The sequence below is a fragment of the Mus caroli genome, chromosome 14 (assembly GCF_900094665.2).
Source record: "Mus caroli chromosome 14, CAROLI_EIJ_v1.1, whole genome shotgun sequence".
In the NCBI taxonomy this organism is placed as follows: domain Eukaryota; kingdom Metazoa; phylum Chordata; class Mammalia; order Rodentia; family Muridae; genus Mus; species Mus caroli.
Genome location: NC_034583.1, coordinates 23,569,261 through 23,584,221, shown reverse-complemented (window position 1 = coordinate 23,584,221; position 14,961 = coordinate 23,569,261). Strand labels below are relative to the sequence as shown.

General features: G+C 51.4%; 3 protein-coding genes across 4 annotated transcripts in view; 2 read left to right on the top strand and 1 right to left on the bottom strand.

The window, feature by feature from the left end:
• Dnah1 (dynein axonemal heavy chain 1) overlaps positions 1–5,184 on the top strand; it is a 70,574-nt gene extending 65,390 nt beyond the window's left edge. For both annotated transcript variants that reach the window (XM_021181308.2, XM_021181307.2), the window contains exons 68-78: positions 157–301; positions 513–671; positions 747–878; positions 1,204–1,374; positions 1,677–1,856; positions 1,929–2,105; positions 2,657–2,827; positions 2,957–3,087; positions 3,416–3,767; positions 3,982–4,216; positions 4,715–5,184. In XM_021181308.2, the coding sequence (XP_021036967.1) occupies positions 157–301; positions 513–671; positions 747–878; positions 1,204–1,374; positions 1,677–1,856; positions 1,929–2,105; positions 2,657–2,827; positions 2,957–3,087; positions 3,416–3,767; positions 3,982–4,216; positions 4,715–4,836 (1,975 nt within the window). In that variant the 3' untranslated portion in view covers positions 4,837–5,184. The remainder of the gene's footprint in view (positions 1–156; positions 302–512; positions 672–746; positions 879–1,203; positions 1,375–1,676; positions 1,857–1,928; positions 2,106–2,656; positions 2,828–2,956; positions 3,088–3,415; positions 3,768–3,981; positions 4,217–4,714) is intronic.
• Positions 5,185–5,311: 127 nt separating this feature from the next.
• On the bottom strand, positions 5,312–13,783 carry Bap1 (BRCA1 associated protein 1). Its single transcript, XM_021182148.2, has 17 exons — positions 13,596–13,783; positions 13,471–13,500; positions 13,296–13,350; positions 12,185–12,317; positions 11,670–11,789; positions 11,131–11,192; positions 10,916–11,058; positions 10,586–10,664; positions 10,011–10,134; positions 9,577–9,724; positions 8,943–9,127; positions 8,446–8,576; positions 7,460–7,938; positions 7,187–7,347; positions 6,851–6,943; positions 6,697–6,769; positions 5,312–6,521 (listed from the first exon to the last, which is right to left on the bottom strand). The coding sequence occupies exons 1-17, from the start codon at positions 13,630–13,632 to the stop codon at positions 6,388–6,390; spliced, it is 2,187 nt and encodes a 728-aa protein (XP_021037807.1). The 5' UTR covers positions 13,633–13,783; the 3' UTR covers positions 5,312–6,387.
• Positions 13,784–13,907: 124 nt separating this feature from the next.
• Phf7 (PHD finger protein 7) overlaps positions 13,908–14,961 on the top strand; it is a 14,020-nt gene continuing 12,966 nt past the window's right edge. The window contains 1 exon segment of the mRNA XM_029469182.1: positions 13,908–14,533. The gene's annotated coding sequence lies outside the window, so the exon portion shown is untranslated.

Sequence of the window (14,961 nt, the reverse complement as noted above, 5' to 3'; positions counted from 1 at the left end):
TCCTTGGAAAGATTGCCTAGGGTTGCCCTGCATCTATGACCACATCTCCCTGTGCTTCTACCCTATTCTCTTGGGAACCCCCATACATCTGGCAAAGTCCATGGGCCAGTGGTTTCCTGTAGGCAGGCTCTGAGGGATAGGTGGGCTTTATTGCAGGGAGCTCTTGCCTGGCATCTGGAACGCATACCTGGACGAGTTCCAGAAACTGCTTATTCTCCGTTGCCTGCGTGGGGATAAAGTCACTAATGCCATGCAGGACTTTGTGGCCAACCACCTGGAACCCCGCTTCATTGAGCCCCAGGCAAGTGCTGGTCCCTAGGTCTTAGGAATATGGCTGCTTTGGGAACTACCTTCCAGCCCTGTCCAGGCTGGAACTCTTGGAACACAGATGACCTAGGACCTTGAAGAGCCTTCTGGAACTGCTCCAAAAACCTCAGGAATCCCTTCCCTTGCCCTAAGCCCTGCCTCTCACCAGCCTCGTGTGGTCTCAGCATCTCTCCCTATCCTTCCAGACAGCCAATCTGTCTGCAGTGTTCAAAGAGTCCAACTCCACAACGCCCCTCATCTTCGTGCTGTCACCTGGTACTGACCCTGCTGCTGACCTCTATAAATTTGCAGAAGAAATGAAGTTTTCTAAGAAGTTCTCTGCCATCTCCTTGGGACAGGGTCAGGTAAGGATAAGGCAAGAAGGACTAGGCTAGGGAAGATGAGCGGCAGTCTCCTACTCAATGTCCTTGTCCCCACAGGGCCCTCGGGCAGAAGCCATGATGCGCAACTCCATAGAGAGGGGCAAGTGGGTCTTCTTTCAGAACTGCCACTTGGCACCAAGCTGGATGCCAGCCCTGGAGCGTCTCATCGAGCATATCAATCCTGACAAGGTGTGCCATGATGCCTGTCCACCAAGCACACAGCCCAGACTCAGACGCCAAGCATGTACACCGTGATGCAACTAGATTGTTCTGGATAATTAACTAGATTAGTTTTGCTCCTCTGCATTGCTGAGTCTCAGGGGGATGGTGACTTCCCAGGGCTACCCAGCAGTGTCAGAGGGGCCCTAGGACTGGTGGCCCTAGGACTTGATAAGGCCTGTCCTTAGCCAGTAGTCTGAATAGCCTTATATCCTAACCAACTCAAGGAAGGAGTAAGTCAGAGCATGAGTTTGAGTCCTAGATCTTTGTGCTCATGGGGTGCTGTGGTCACCAGGTTCATCGGGACTTCCGCTTGTGGCTCACCAGCCTGCCCAGCAACAAGTTCCCAGTGTCCATCCTACAGAATGGCTCCAAAATGACTATCGAGCCACCACGTGGCGTCAAAGCCAATCTGTTGAAGTCCTACAACAGCCTCAGTGATGACTTCCTCCACTCCTGTCAAAAGGTAAGGCATCAGCTAGAGAGATGATGGTTCAGTGGCTGAGAGCACTGGTGGTTCTTCCAGATGGACCCAAGTTCAATTCCTACATCCACATCCAGCAGCTCACAATGGCCTGAAATCCCATCTCCACAGGGATCTGATCCCTCTGGCCTCTGTGAGCAACAGCACCCACGTGCACATATAATTAAAAGTCGTTTTTAAAGGTGAGACACAATTCTAAGCACTTACCTCCATGTCCCAGCACTTCTTCTTATGACCTTGTCTCTACCCTTTCTCTTATGACTCTGTCCCTTTCTGTCCTGCAGGTAGTGGAGTTCAAGTCCCTGCTGCTATCTCTGTGTTTGTTTCATGGAAATGCACTTGAACGCCGTAAATTTGGGCCCCTGGGTTTCAACATCCCCTATGAGTTCACAGATGGAGACCTGCGCATCTGCATTAGCCAGCTCAAGATGTTCCTGGATGAATATGAGGAAATTCCCTATAAGGTAGGCAAGGGGCAGGCTCAGTGCCACGGACTTGGGCACCTATAATAGGGACCATTGTCCACTCACCCATAGGTTCTCAAGTATACAGCTGGAGAGATCAACTATGGTGGCCGTGTCACCGATGACTGGGACCGCCGTTGTGTCATGAACATACTAGAAGATTTCTACAACCCTGCTGTGCTCTCTTCTGAGCACAGCTACAGTGACTCTGGCATCTACCACCAGATCCCACCCACCTATGACCTCAATGTGAGTCTGCAGGAAGGGGCCTGCCAGAGGAGTTCCTGGGGTCCCATGGAACCTTAATACAGGAGGAAGCAGTAGAAAGAGGTACAGCTCTGTCTTCCAGGGCACCAAATGAAAAACCCATCCCACATTAAGGAACACAGTCAGTCAGTCAGTCAGTCAATCAGAGGGGAGCGGGTTCTGTGGGGAGAGATGAATGAACCCCGCCTCACCAATTCCAAGTATCACACAGTGTGGTGGGAATGCAGAATATGGGGGCAGCACTCCCGAAGGACATACTTGTAGGGTGTTAGGGGAAGCATCCTCAGCTGTGGCTAGGTTGGCTGAGTACCACATTGGGGACTTCGACAAGAGGGAGCATGTTAGGTTTGAGCAGCTACAGGGTGGGATGGCAGGAAAGGGCTGAGAGAAGGCAAGAGCTATGATTTACAGCATCACAGAGACCATTTCAGTTCCCAAAGCAACCGTAAAATGAACTAGGAAGGGTAATGGTGAGTCTGCAGGCTGGGGCAGAGCAGGCCGAGGCCTTCCATTCCAGCCTTCTTGCTTCCTAGGGATACCTCTCCTACATCAAGAGCCTTCCTCTCAATGACATGCCTGAGATTTTCGGTCTGCATGACAACGCCAACATCACCTTTGCCCAGAATGAGACGTTTGCCTTATTTAGTGCCATTCTCCAGCTGCAGCCCAAATCCTCTTCCATGGGCGGCCAGAGCCGGGAGGAGGTGGGTAGTGGTAAAGGGCCAAGGTCTGCGCAAAGCCAGGCTGCCCTGTCCTGCCTGCACCTGGGACTAGAATCTTGCCATTGCTAAGAGTAGCCAGCCTTGTCCCCTCATGTCCCTTTGCCCCTGCAGTTGGTAGAAGATGTGGCTGAGAATATTCTGCTCCAGGTGCCCGGGCCTATTGAATTGCAAGAGGTGATAAAAAAGTTCCCTGTGCTGTACGAGGAGTCAATGAACACAGTGCTGGTACAAGAGGTCATTAGGTAATTTCTTGCCACGCCTAGGCAAACTGAGTCAGGGGCCACTGCTATAGAGAAACAGCGGGTGTTACTATTAGCCAGCTGTTATGCTAAGTGCTAAACACCTGTCCTCTAATGCAGCTGTTTATTATCATTTTATAGATGAATAAACTGAGGCCCCCAAGAACATTGGCTGTCTTAAGTCACATATTTGTTAAGGGCCAGGGCTGGTACTGTACCCAGTTCTGCACTTAAGATTCTGCGTTCTATCACTGTCTGTGGTCCCAGATGGAGAGCCATCAATACCACCATAGAACCCCAGCCCACTAACACCCTGCCACTGACCCCACAGGTACAACAAGCTCCTAGAGGTGATCACACAGACACTTAGTGACATGCTCAAGGCAATCAAGGGGCTAGTGGTAATGTCCTTGGAGCTCGAGCTGATGTCCACCAGCCTGTACAACAACACTGTGCCTGAGCTCTGGAAAAGCAAGGCCTACCCATCCCTCAAGCCACTGGCTTCATGGATCATGGACCTGCTGCTGCGCCTGGACTTCATGCATTCCTGGATCAAAGATGGCATCCCACCTGTCTTCTGGATCAGTGGCTTCTTCTTCCCTCAGGCTTTCCTGACAGGCACTCTACAGAACTTTGCCCGAAAGTTCGTCATCTCTATCGACACCATCACCTTTGATTTCAAGGTCTGAAGTGGGGAGGGGCTTTAAGGTTGGAGTCATCCTGAGTAGGAGGTGAAAAGATCCAGGCCAATAGTCAGAGGGACAGGGCAGACTATATATAGGTCACAGACTATGGCAGATAGGTGATGGGCAGGCGACAGCTTTCGGGAGAGAGATCTGCCTCCTGATACAAATCCCAATCTTGTTTCCAATGTGGGTGTCTGTGTGCCCACCACAGGTGTTGCCCGAGGCGTCATCAGAAATTAAGGAAAAGCCCGAGACAGGGTGCTACATCCATGGACTGTTCCTGGAAGGTGCTCGCTGGGACTCCACGAATTTCCAGCTGGCTGAGTCACGGCCCAAAGAGCTGTATACAGAGATGGCTGTTATCTGGCTCTTGCCAGTAGCTAACCGAAAGATCCAGAACCAGGACTTCTACCTGTGCCCCATCTACAAGACTCTGACCCGTGCTGGTAAGGCTTACCAAGGCGGAGAATCTTCATTACAGGTGGATGTCTAGTAAGTTTATACGAACCCAGGTTAGCTGTCCAGGAAGGCTGGTAGAGGTTTGAGCCAGTCCAAAGCCCAATGCAGCAAGGTAGTATTTGGAGGTTCGGTTCCCAGCCTGCTTGCCCTCCTTAGTCATCTACTGTACATCCTACAAGCCTATAGGCCCCATCTTTCACCAGGGGCTCAGAACGGAGGCCAAAAGCAGGGAGGAGGCGATGCTGGGCTCAACAAGGAATGAGATGGGTGCTAGCACCTCCCCTTCAGTCACAGCATCATAACTAGGCAGGCCTGAGCTTTCATCAGTTCCAGCCACAATGGGGCCCGACTGGGGGGCCAGGGTCCCTCCCTAGCCCCAACCCAGGTCTATCAAACTCACTGTACATGTTCCTGTCCCTAACTAACCCAGCCCCTTCTCTGTGATAGGGTATAACCTAAACTTCCCCCTTTCTTGTCTGTTTCAGGAACATTATCAACTACAGGCCACTCAACCAACTACGTCATTGCTGTGGAGATCCCCAGCAACCAGCCTCAGCGACACTGGATAAAACGTGGTGTAGCTCTCATCTGTGCCCTGGATTACTAGACCCAGATAGAAAGACAAGGGCCATTAAAAGTTCTGCAGTAAGTCCTGTTGTGCCGTGGCTAAGTACTTGAGGCCTCCTCACCTATAGGGCCACTGCAGAGGAAAGGGGCTCGAGCATTCTCAGCAGAGAATAGGAAGGTAGAGAGAAGCGGAGACAGCTCTGGCCTGCAGTACCTGCCCAAATGCCATAAGGGATGAGACATACACCCTCTCAGATCCTAGTAACTCTCTAAAAAGGTGCCAGGTAGATATATGGGCAGCCTAGCTTTGAGCCAGAGCCCCATACCTCAACTCAATATACCTTGACCACAGCCCATCTGAAATCTTCCCCTCATTTTAGGTCCCAAATCCCATCCCAGGCCTACCATAGCAACCAGTTATTTCTACTTCAGGAATACATACTACCTTACTATCAACAAAGCCAGAATCTAGTCAGTCTCTCATTCCACCACAGCCCAGCCTACTGACCTCGAGATAGCAACCAGAAGATCATTTATTAGCACATTTTTATTCACTCACTGATTCAATATTTACAGAAACTAGAGGGGTCCCCTACAGTCACTATGTACAGATAAGGGGCCTGCTTGGATCACCTGTATCTAGCAGAGGGTACAGGGCTTTTGGGGGCTGGAGTTTGAAGCAGTGCTGTACTTACTACCAAGCCCTATGGGGATACCGAAGTTCTAACTCCTCTCAACCCTGTCCCTACCCTGAGTGCCTTGCAAGAGAACAAGGAAGCTGGCACAGTCGGGAGAATTGAATAGTACCAGCTTCATTCAAGCAGCCCTGCCTCTGATATTCCTAAGAGAAGACATGGTAATACTGAGGGGCTAGGTCGAGGCTCCCCTGGGCCCCAGAGACAAAGATTAGGAGCCTAAGGCAGGCCCATGGCCAGGGCCACAACACTGAAGGCAAAGAGCCCCAGAGCCTTGCTCTGACTCACTAGCAGGACAGTCTGCATGCCACTGGGACAGTTCAAACACTTGTCTCCACTATAGCCGTGGGACCCTGATAGGCTGTACATCCTATTAGGATACCCCATGCCCATTCCAGCTCAGCAGCCAGGTCCCTGAGTTTGGTGCTCTCCCAGAGGAATGAAGTGTAGGCCAAGCTTCTTCCCAACGAGGACAGGCTAGTGGCTGGTGCGTTTCTCAGCTGGGACTGTGATGTATTCTAAGAGACCTGGCCCCAGCAGAATGACAGCTGCTGGGAGAGACAGCAGAGTCAGGAAGCTGCCATGTTAATACAGTGGCAAGATGGCCAAAAGCCCAAAAACTAGACATCTCCAATAGGTAGAATGTATATCCTGCTGCTCCTCAGATGGCTGTGGAGGCCACGGCACCCTCCAGTTCCAGCTGCTGCTTCCTGAGCATTCGGGAGCTGCCTTGTCCCTGCCAGACCCCAGAGCACAGTGCAGAATACATGTCGCTCCCACTCCCAGGGCCTGGGCTCTCGTTGAACTACTCAGTAATACTTGGAAAAGAGGGACAGTGAAGGGCCCCGATGAGGGCCTTGTGGCAAGAGAGGCTGCAGAGTCAGGGCCAGAGGTTCTCACTGGCGTTTGGCCTTGTAGGGGCGAGAGCGTTTCCGCCGGTCAGGCTTCCGCTGCTTGTGAAGCCGCCCAATGCTGACCCCTTGGCGCCGGCGCACTGAGATGTTCTGTTCCACTAGGTTGGCCAGCATTCCTGTGTAAAGCAGGAAACTCCTTAGTAGGTGGCTGTCTCCCAGGCTCTCACAGCCCTCCCTGAGCTTGAGTCTCATCGGCCAAAGGTGAAGTCTTGGGGGAGGGAGGGGGAGGAGTTTGAAGTACATGACCCTCAAGAGGGTAGGACACTTAAGACATAGTAGGCACCTCCTCACCTTCCTGAGCCAGCATGGATATGAAGGTACAGATAAACTCGTCATAGTTGTGGGTCCTTCGCTGGTCATCAATCTGTGGAAAAGAAGGCACATGAGGGCATCCCAGCCCATATTCTCAGAGCAGCTGTCCTTGGGCAGTAGAGGGGTCACCCACCTTGAACTTCTTCCTTTTCTCCACCTCCTCCTTGAGACAGGCCTCATAGTTTGCAATCTCGGCTTCTACACACTTTAGCAGTGCTAGCAGCTCCTGCCACAACCCAACATTGTACCTTAGGGGCCTGAGTGGCACCAAAGCTCCATTACTAAGAAGCAACTAGAAACAAGGGTGAACAGCCACAGTCCAGGGGGCTACCAATGTCCTCCGATCCCAAAGAGCTTCCTGGCTTTAGCCACCAACTTTCACACCAAAATTCCAATCAAGTACCCAAAACCTGGGAGTAGGGGCCCGGGTCCTTCCCCTGCTAGGAGAAGAAGGTTGAAAGAGACTCACCTTGGGTGAGTACTTCTCTCCACTCAAGGGCTCGCTGGACCTGTTCAGCCCAGGCTTGTCTCTGCTCTCTGTGACTTCCACCACCTCCTTCTCCTCTAGGCCACTGGACCCCTGGCTGCCTTGGCTTGATCTGGTAGAAGGTGAGGAACCCTTCCCACCCTCTAGGAGAGGAATAAAAGGGTGCATCAGAGTACATGATACTCTAGTCACCGGGCCACCTCCCTCCTCCTCCTTGGGTACACCAAGTGACCAGTGAGGGAGTCCAAGGCCCACCTGTGAGTGCCAGGGGACTCAGTACACCATCTTCAGCAAGGTGCAGCAGGCCTGTGCTTATGACAGGACCCAGGTCACGGACAGCACGGTTGTAGCGTATGCAGTCAACACGAAGTAGGCTGTCATCTTCTCCAAAAAGCACCTTGGAGATGTGAGAGGTGACAGGGCTAGAGGGCCGTGTTGGGTTGGCCGAGCGGATGGGCGAGCGCAAGGGTGAGTTGAAAGCACTGCCAATCTCAGAGGCTGTGTCCGTGCTCTCATTGCTAGGGGTGGGTGAAGGTTGCGAGTGTGTGGCCGCAGCCACAGCTGGACTCCCAGCCCCACTGCTAGTCTTGATGGACAGAGGAACTGAAAGGTCTTTCTGAGACTCTTGAAGCTTCTCAGTTAAGACATTGATGGTGTTGGGCTGCAGCACTGACAGCTGCCCATCTGAAGAATTGCTCAACGATCCTGGCTTCCCTGTCCCCTTCCGCTTGTATCTGTGGGGTCCAATAAGAGGTAAAAACAGGGAATGGGCCAGGTGACCACACCCAGCAGTGTCCAGAACGGCTCAAATATAGTATCTTCTTCCCAAGCCCAAATGGAAGCTCTTACACTTGGTCTAAACAATCTCACCACAAGAGCTCCCTAAGTGCCAGAGTATAGGCAGGTGGCCTCCTCTACTCTAGCTATCTCACTTCTAACCTTCCAGTGCTCTATCCTCCAACAAAACTGCCATCCTACTCAGCAAATCATCTCTCCAACCTCTTCTCCTACCCCAATTCTTTAAGGTCGGGCTGAAAGATCACCTCAACAAAATGTACTGACACATACATGGTAAGATGTTTACCTCCCCCTAAACTTATGGGTTAGCCCCTCAAGTCAGCCTCCTCCAGGGCCCACACTCTACTGTTCTCTGAGAAAAGCCTTCTCAGATGCAGGGTGGAATATTCAGAACAGGATCTGAGGTACCCAAAGTTTGACACCGTCTCCGAGTCAGGACTGACCTGATGGCAGAGTTGGTGTTCTGCACGTCCTCGTCCTCATCCTCATAGTCATCCTCGTCATCAGAGTACTGCTGGAGCGCTCGGACTGGAACACGGCTGCGACCCACTCCTGCTGCCAGGTCTTCCTCCTCCTGGGGCAGGCAAGAGCAGTAATGAGAGAGCTCACCCAAGCCAGGCATGGTATTGCAGCTAGGGAGGAAGGTAACTAGGCTCTTGGCTGTGCGAATGCCTTGCAGAATGCCTTGCCACATACTTTTGAGTTACCAGGAGAAACTTTCCCATGTGCCATGGAGTATACCCAACTGTGTGGCAAGTAACTGGTCTTAAAAGTCAGAGGAGCAGCTAGCTCTCTTGGCCACCTTAAGACCATGCTACTGAGCTCTGGTGGGGCCTATGAGTACTAGAGGAGCCTGGTCATCAAGACCCAATCAGAGAGTCAAAGAATAACACTGGGAACCAACACTGTGGCTTCTCAGTTGAGGGTACTTCCATCTTACCTGCATAGGGGATTTGGCATAATTGTGATTGTCTAGGAAGGCTGGCAGCCGCTGGACAATAGGGGCAGGGTTTGGGGCTGCCCCATTGAGGCTGCTCCCTGGAGGCTTCACCACCAGCTTACATTTGCTGGGAGGACTATGGGTTGTAGTTTGTGGGCACGAACCAGCCACCTCCTCTGCACCATCTGAGACAAGGCAGAGTATAAATAGGACATTCAGCTGCGTCCTTAAGAAAAGCCTACAGTCCACAATCCTGTGACAGTTGTTTCCCCCAGTGAAGACAGCAAATAGGATAGGCAGGTAAGCGCTAAGTCACACAATGAGACTGGAAAAAAAAAAAAAAAAAACCCAAGACACAACAAGAAGGCAGCCTATAGATAAAATAATAGGGGTGGGAGATATGGGATGGAATGGACCACCCAATACAGAGAGGTGTGGGTCTAGGGTCATGACAGTCCTTTTCAGGTATCCTTTAGGAAAAGCTCACTCTACTCTCCCTGTTTTGTGGGGAAAGCTTCAGGTACTGGGATTTCAGGCCTCCTGCTACAGCCCCTGTACCAAGTACCTTCTTGAAGTGCTTGTGCCTCCTATGTCAAGCTACGAAGGACGGCTGATGCCCAAGTTCCTCCAGTACCTGTCTGAGTGCACTCAGAGGCCGCTGGGGTTCTGCCTGCCTCCAGCCCAAGGGGGGACTTGCTGCTGGCTGGCTTGCTCTCCTCAGGCAGTTGTGACTCTTGAGATTTGTGGGTCTGAATCAGCTCCGGCTGGGTTACTCTAATCAGCTTAAAACAAAACTCAAGCTTAGAAGAGAAGGATAGACCAGGTTTCCACCATAGATAGCTAAGGGCCTTGACCCTGCCTATTTATTTATTTATTTATTGGAAAATAAAAAGGTCAAGCCACAACATCTTTTTAGAAATTAAGTTCTACCACCCTTACAAAGGAAGCAAAGGAAAGAAATGGTTAGTTAAAGCCTCAATCTACAAGACACTGATTTGGGAATTAGAGACAGATACTAAAATGTAGGAGAGACAGGGAGCACTGGGTTGGCAAAGCCAGGCAACTTACCTGCTGCAGGGCCTCCAGGACTGTTTGTCGGTTCACCTTCAGTACATGTAGCCTGGTCTCATACTTAATCCTGCGGTCAGGCACCACTGCCATCAGGTTGAATCGAATGTCATGGTAGGGCTCCCTGCAATCACAGTGGCAACCATGAGAGGAGTTCCCACCCCAGACCGACCTGCTGTTAAGACTGAGGCAAGTGTCTTGCCAGAGCTCCTCTCACAGTCACATCTGTAGCTCTAAGTATAGGCCCTACTCCAATAGGCAGCCAGCAGCCAGACACACATCTGAAACCCAGCTACACCTTCCCATGAGCTCTGATAGAGGCTTGTCAGGAAGTAAGCCAGCACACCTGTGCTTCTTAACACCCCGTCCCCCCCCCCCACACACACACACACAAGGCTTGTCCTTCCTCCAGCCCAGCCCAGAGCAGGCCACAGGCAACCTAAAACTTAAATCCCAAACCCCAAGCCTGATCTTGCCAGATACCATGGGGCCTTACAATCTGCAGATCATTAGGTTTCTCTCTCTCCCACCCAAAGGGGACATAGCTCCTCAAGGACACAACCAAGGGTTCTTACCCTGCAGTAGCAAGACCGATTCGCTCCATGATGACCCTTCGAGCTTTATCTGTCCACTCCTCGTCCTCTCCCCAGGGACCTAGGGAAGACCAAGATGAGGAATCAGCAGGTGGGAAACCCTGAGATGGGGTAGGCCAGGGTTAACAGATTCATGTGGTTGAGAAGCTACAAGCTAGACACATAAACAGTACAAGATGAAATCATGGCAAGAGTTAGATGTCCCTGGTACCCACTCCCACTACTACACCTCAAGGATCTAAAGTCCCTGAGATCCAGAAAATCAGAAGGAAGCATGAAAAACCCAACAGGCCCCTTCCTCAGAAGGCCTACCATGATCAATTGGGTAGACTTTCAACCCATCCAATTCAAAGAGCCTCCCTGTGATAGGCACATAGCTGACAAAGTGAAACGCCTCCATGGTCCGCACTGCACTGAGGCCATTCTGTTTCTCAGGAAGGTGACGTGGTTCTGGCCTGGAAAAGGACAAAATCAGAGACATCCTCCACCACCCCGACCCCACATCAGCAACCATAGCTCTCACATACCTGGCATGGCTATTATGTGCCTTGGCCAGTTCAGGGGCATTGCCAATTGCATATCCTTTGCTCTAAAAAGAAAAGAAGGCTACATAAATACAGATTCTCAGCTGAGCCTCTGAAAAGGGGAAGAGTTCCATAAAGCAGGCTTAGAGGCATTCCAAGAATCCCAAGCAGCACAGATGACCGTTCTGAGAGGGAGGTGGTGGCAAATGAGACCTTGCTTAGGATCTCCTACAGAGATGGGCCATATTGGCTGTGCACAGCAATCAGTGACTACTGGGGAGCAACACTGCCTGATAGAAAAAGTCACAACAGAAAAGGTCTGACCCAGATCACTTAAGTCTTTTCCTTCTATCATCTCATTTAGCAGCAAAGCCTAAAATCAACTACCTTCCACATTACTTATGAATCAAATAGATGTTAGTAAACATTTGAAAAAGAAATGACCAAAAAATACCAGATACCATGCAGTGGCATTACCAATAGCTCTGAGGATCAGATGTGCCCAGCCATCTGTAAGCATGATCTAAGGTACTGCAGCGTACCTCAGGACTGAAGCCTTTGGTGAAATCCTTCATTCGGCTCAGCGTGGGCCCCAGATCCACATTGCTGCAGTTCAGAAGCACGCTCAGCAAGGCGTGAGTGGCACAAGAGTTGGGAATCAGCTATAAATCAAAAACAATCACTCATATACCTCATATACTCTTGACCCCAGGCATCCCCATGCCCACATTTATTGAGAATGAAGACTAAAAAGAAAGATGTCAACATCCTTTAGTTTCCTTTGTCTTACCCAGTCTTTATTCATTTAACGTGAACCAACTAAAATACCTCCTATCTAGGGACATGGAGAATATACTAAAACACCACCAACTACAGAGGTATTCCCTCTAATGAAAAAGAGTTAGGTCTGCCTGCCACAGGGTTTCTGCAACAGTTTCTCTTGGTTCCAGTCTAGCGCTTCTTCCTGCTCCCCCACTGCCACCTTCCACACAATACCAGAAACAAACAAAGACAAAAAAGCATCCTGGCCCGCAAACAAGTGCAGAACTCAGCAGACCTGGTGAGCAAAGAACATGTTATTCACAATATCATCATCAATCACAGACGTGTCATCCACCAACGTAGAAACCTTGCGGCGGGACCTGCGCTCTTCGATCCATTTGAACAGGAAGATAAATCCATACACAGGCCTAGAGAAGCAAGAGGCAGATGACAATCAGCATCCCCTTCTTTCTCTCCCTAATCCTTTGCACTGAAATGCTCCTGCACTGAGTCCCTCACTCTTAACCAAACTGTATCCAACATGGCTCTGAGACCTCAAACCCCAGAAGCCTGTCACAGGCAGTCAAGTATGAGCCTGGCGCTCTGAAACCCCATTCGGTCTCACTATGAGGTCTAGGCAAGAGAAGGAGGAAATCTGGAACTGCTGGCCCAGGATGGAGCAAGGTAGGGACACAATAAAAGGGACAAAAACGTTGATGAAGAATTAAGTACCAACTCACTGGTGGACCTCGGCCTCCAGTCCTAGTAAAATGAGTATAGTGCATGAACTCCCAAACCAGTTCCTTCCCTTCGAAGCAGTTAGGTTCTCTATGCCTCTATTCTATAGATTTCCAAAACAAGATTCTGAGTTTAGGTACCTAAAAAAGGCCTTCTCACACTAACCAATCAATACAGGACAACTATGCTTAGTTTTGTTGACACATGGTCTCACTAGGTAGCGTAGTTTGGTCTCAAACTCAGAGATCTGCCTGCCTCTGCCTCCCAAGCATTGGGACTAGAGGAGAGCGCCACTACTGGTCAGGACAAATGTTGTGTGGTGATTAAAGGCACAGCACACATGGTGATGTAATTAATGGACCATACACTTACAAAAAAGGTGCAACACTATGCAACGGAGGGTTCCGGCTGCAAAACCAGAAAGGCAGCTCAACTGTACTCCACGAGTGCTTAGGGTTAAAAGGTGGGCTACAGCTTCCTAAGGAGAAACACTTGAGGAAAGACTGAGAAGAAAAGAAAAGTCCAAGAGGGCACCCACAAAGAGTGACACTTTCTTATGTGATATTTTATATAACTCAGGTTTTCTAATACTGCCTCCCTTGAATGGGGTACTATTCCCCTGCCCTTTCTCAACCCTCCGGAGGTAAGGGGGCGTCCCAGCCACTCACCCCTGGCATTTACTCTGAAGGTCATAGATTTCCTCCACTTGCACCCCTTTGACACCTACGATCAAGAAAGGAGAGGTCGGCAGGGCAGCCCCAGGCTCTGCTGCGAGAACTCAAGGACCAACCCCCACATCCACACCAGCTAGGGACCGAAGGTCGTGGGTAACGGGGTTCTTACCGAAATCTTCCACCAGGAGGGTGAAGAGGCCTGAGTGGGACGACAAGAAGAGGAATTTGTCATGCAGGTGCGTCCGGGGCCCATCCGGCTTCCCCAGCCCCCGGCCCGCCGAGGTCCCTCCGTACCTGGGTCACTCTCCAGCTCCAGCCAGCCCTTATTCATCTTCCCGCGGAGCGGCCTCTCAGCGCCATGTCCAGGCCCTGCTAAACCCGCGCCGCCCCCAACCGGGAGCGCCCACCGCCCTTAGGGCTTCTCAGTCCCGCACAGACAACGGGCCGCGCCGCGTCACTCGCCCGCGCCGGACGTACAACGTCATCATCACACGACGAGCCTAACCCGGGGGCTGGTCTTCCGCCGGCCGAACGGCGGAGGCGGAGGCGGACATGCACGCGCGCGCGCGCCTAGGCGAGGGCGCGCACGTGCGGAGGGTGGGTCGGGCGCGCGGCCGTTAGCGGTCCTCGTTTTGGCCACAGTCCGCGTGACCCCACCCCCCCTCAGCACGCTCGCCTCCTTCGACAGCGCAGTCACCGCGCGGGGCGGCCGCCCGTGAAGTAGTTACCACGTCTTGTGTCAACGACTAAAGCTCCGGGACAGCGGCGCCCTCGGCGACAGCTGGGTGGGCAGCCTGGGCTGAAAGCGGTGGCCCGTCGCTTCCGTGAGAGCGAGCAGCGGAAGCAACCTCCAGCCTGGCCTCGCCACAGCCGCCCGGCAAGGGAGCCCTGGCATGCGCGGAATGCTCCTTGAGCCCTCTTCTGACTGTTACCTTTGGGGGACGGTTGTGGCCACACTGACGTATTTTCCAAATAAATCGTTTATTCTTGCGGCGGCGGGACCGAACACGTTAATATATTTTTAATTTACTCAACACTTTTATCCAGTGATACAACTTGGTAAGCGTTTCGAGCGAGCATCCGCCGGGTTAGGAAATCGCGGACTGAGCAGCTTGCATTTGCCACGACCGTCCTCAACTGTTTTGAAGATTCCATCTTATAACTACCAGTGTGCACAGACTACTACTCAAGTAACGTCGTGTCCCAGCGATGCAAAGAACTGAAATCTCAAGGTTTATTTCTATTTTAACACAGTCGGGTTTAGCGCCAACAAACTAGGAAGTAAAGTAGATCCCCCTGGGGACATGGAAAGGTTCCAACCCATCTCACTCAGCCCATCCACGTTTAGTAAGAAAACAAACCGATGTTAGCTCTGCAACTGCATCTCCTGTGTTGGGAAAAGCTAGCGTGAAGTTTTGATGGCTTGTAAGCAGTTAGCAGTTAGAAGAGTTTGACATTCATGAAGAGATTCATAATCCCCAGCCTTGACTTGAGGTTCTGGGTACTGAAGTGTAGTATATCTCTGGAGGGATCTAATTGACTGAGTTCTCTTAAGAAATACTGTCCAAACCCCGCAGTGGTGGCGCACACCTTTAATCCCAGCACTCGGGAGGCAGAGGCAGGTGGATTTCTGAGTTCAAGGCCAGCCTGGTCTACAGAG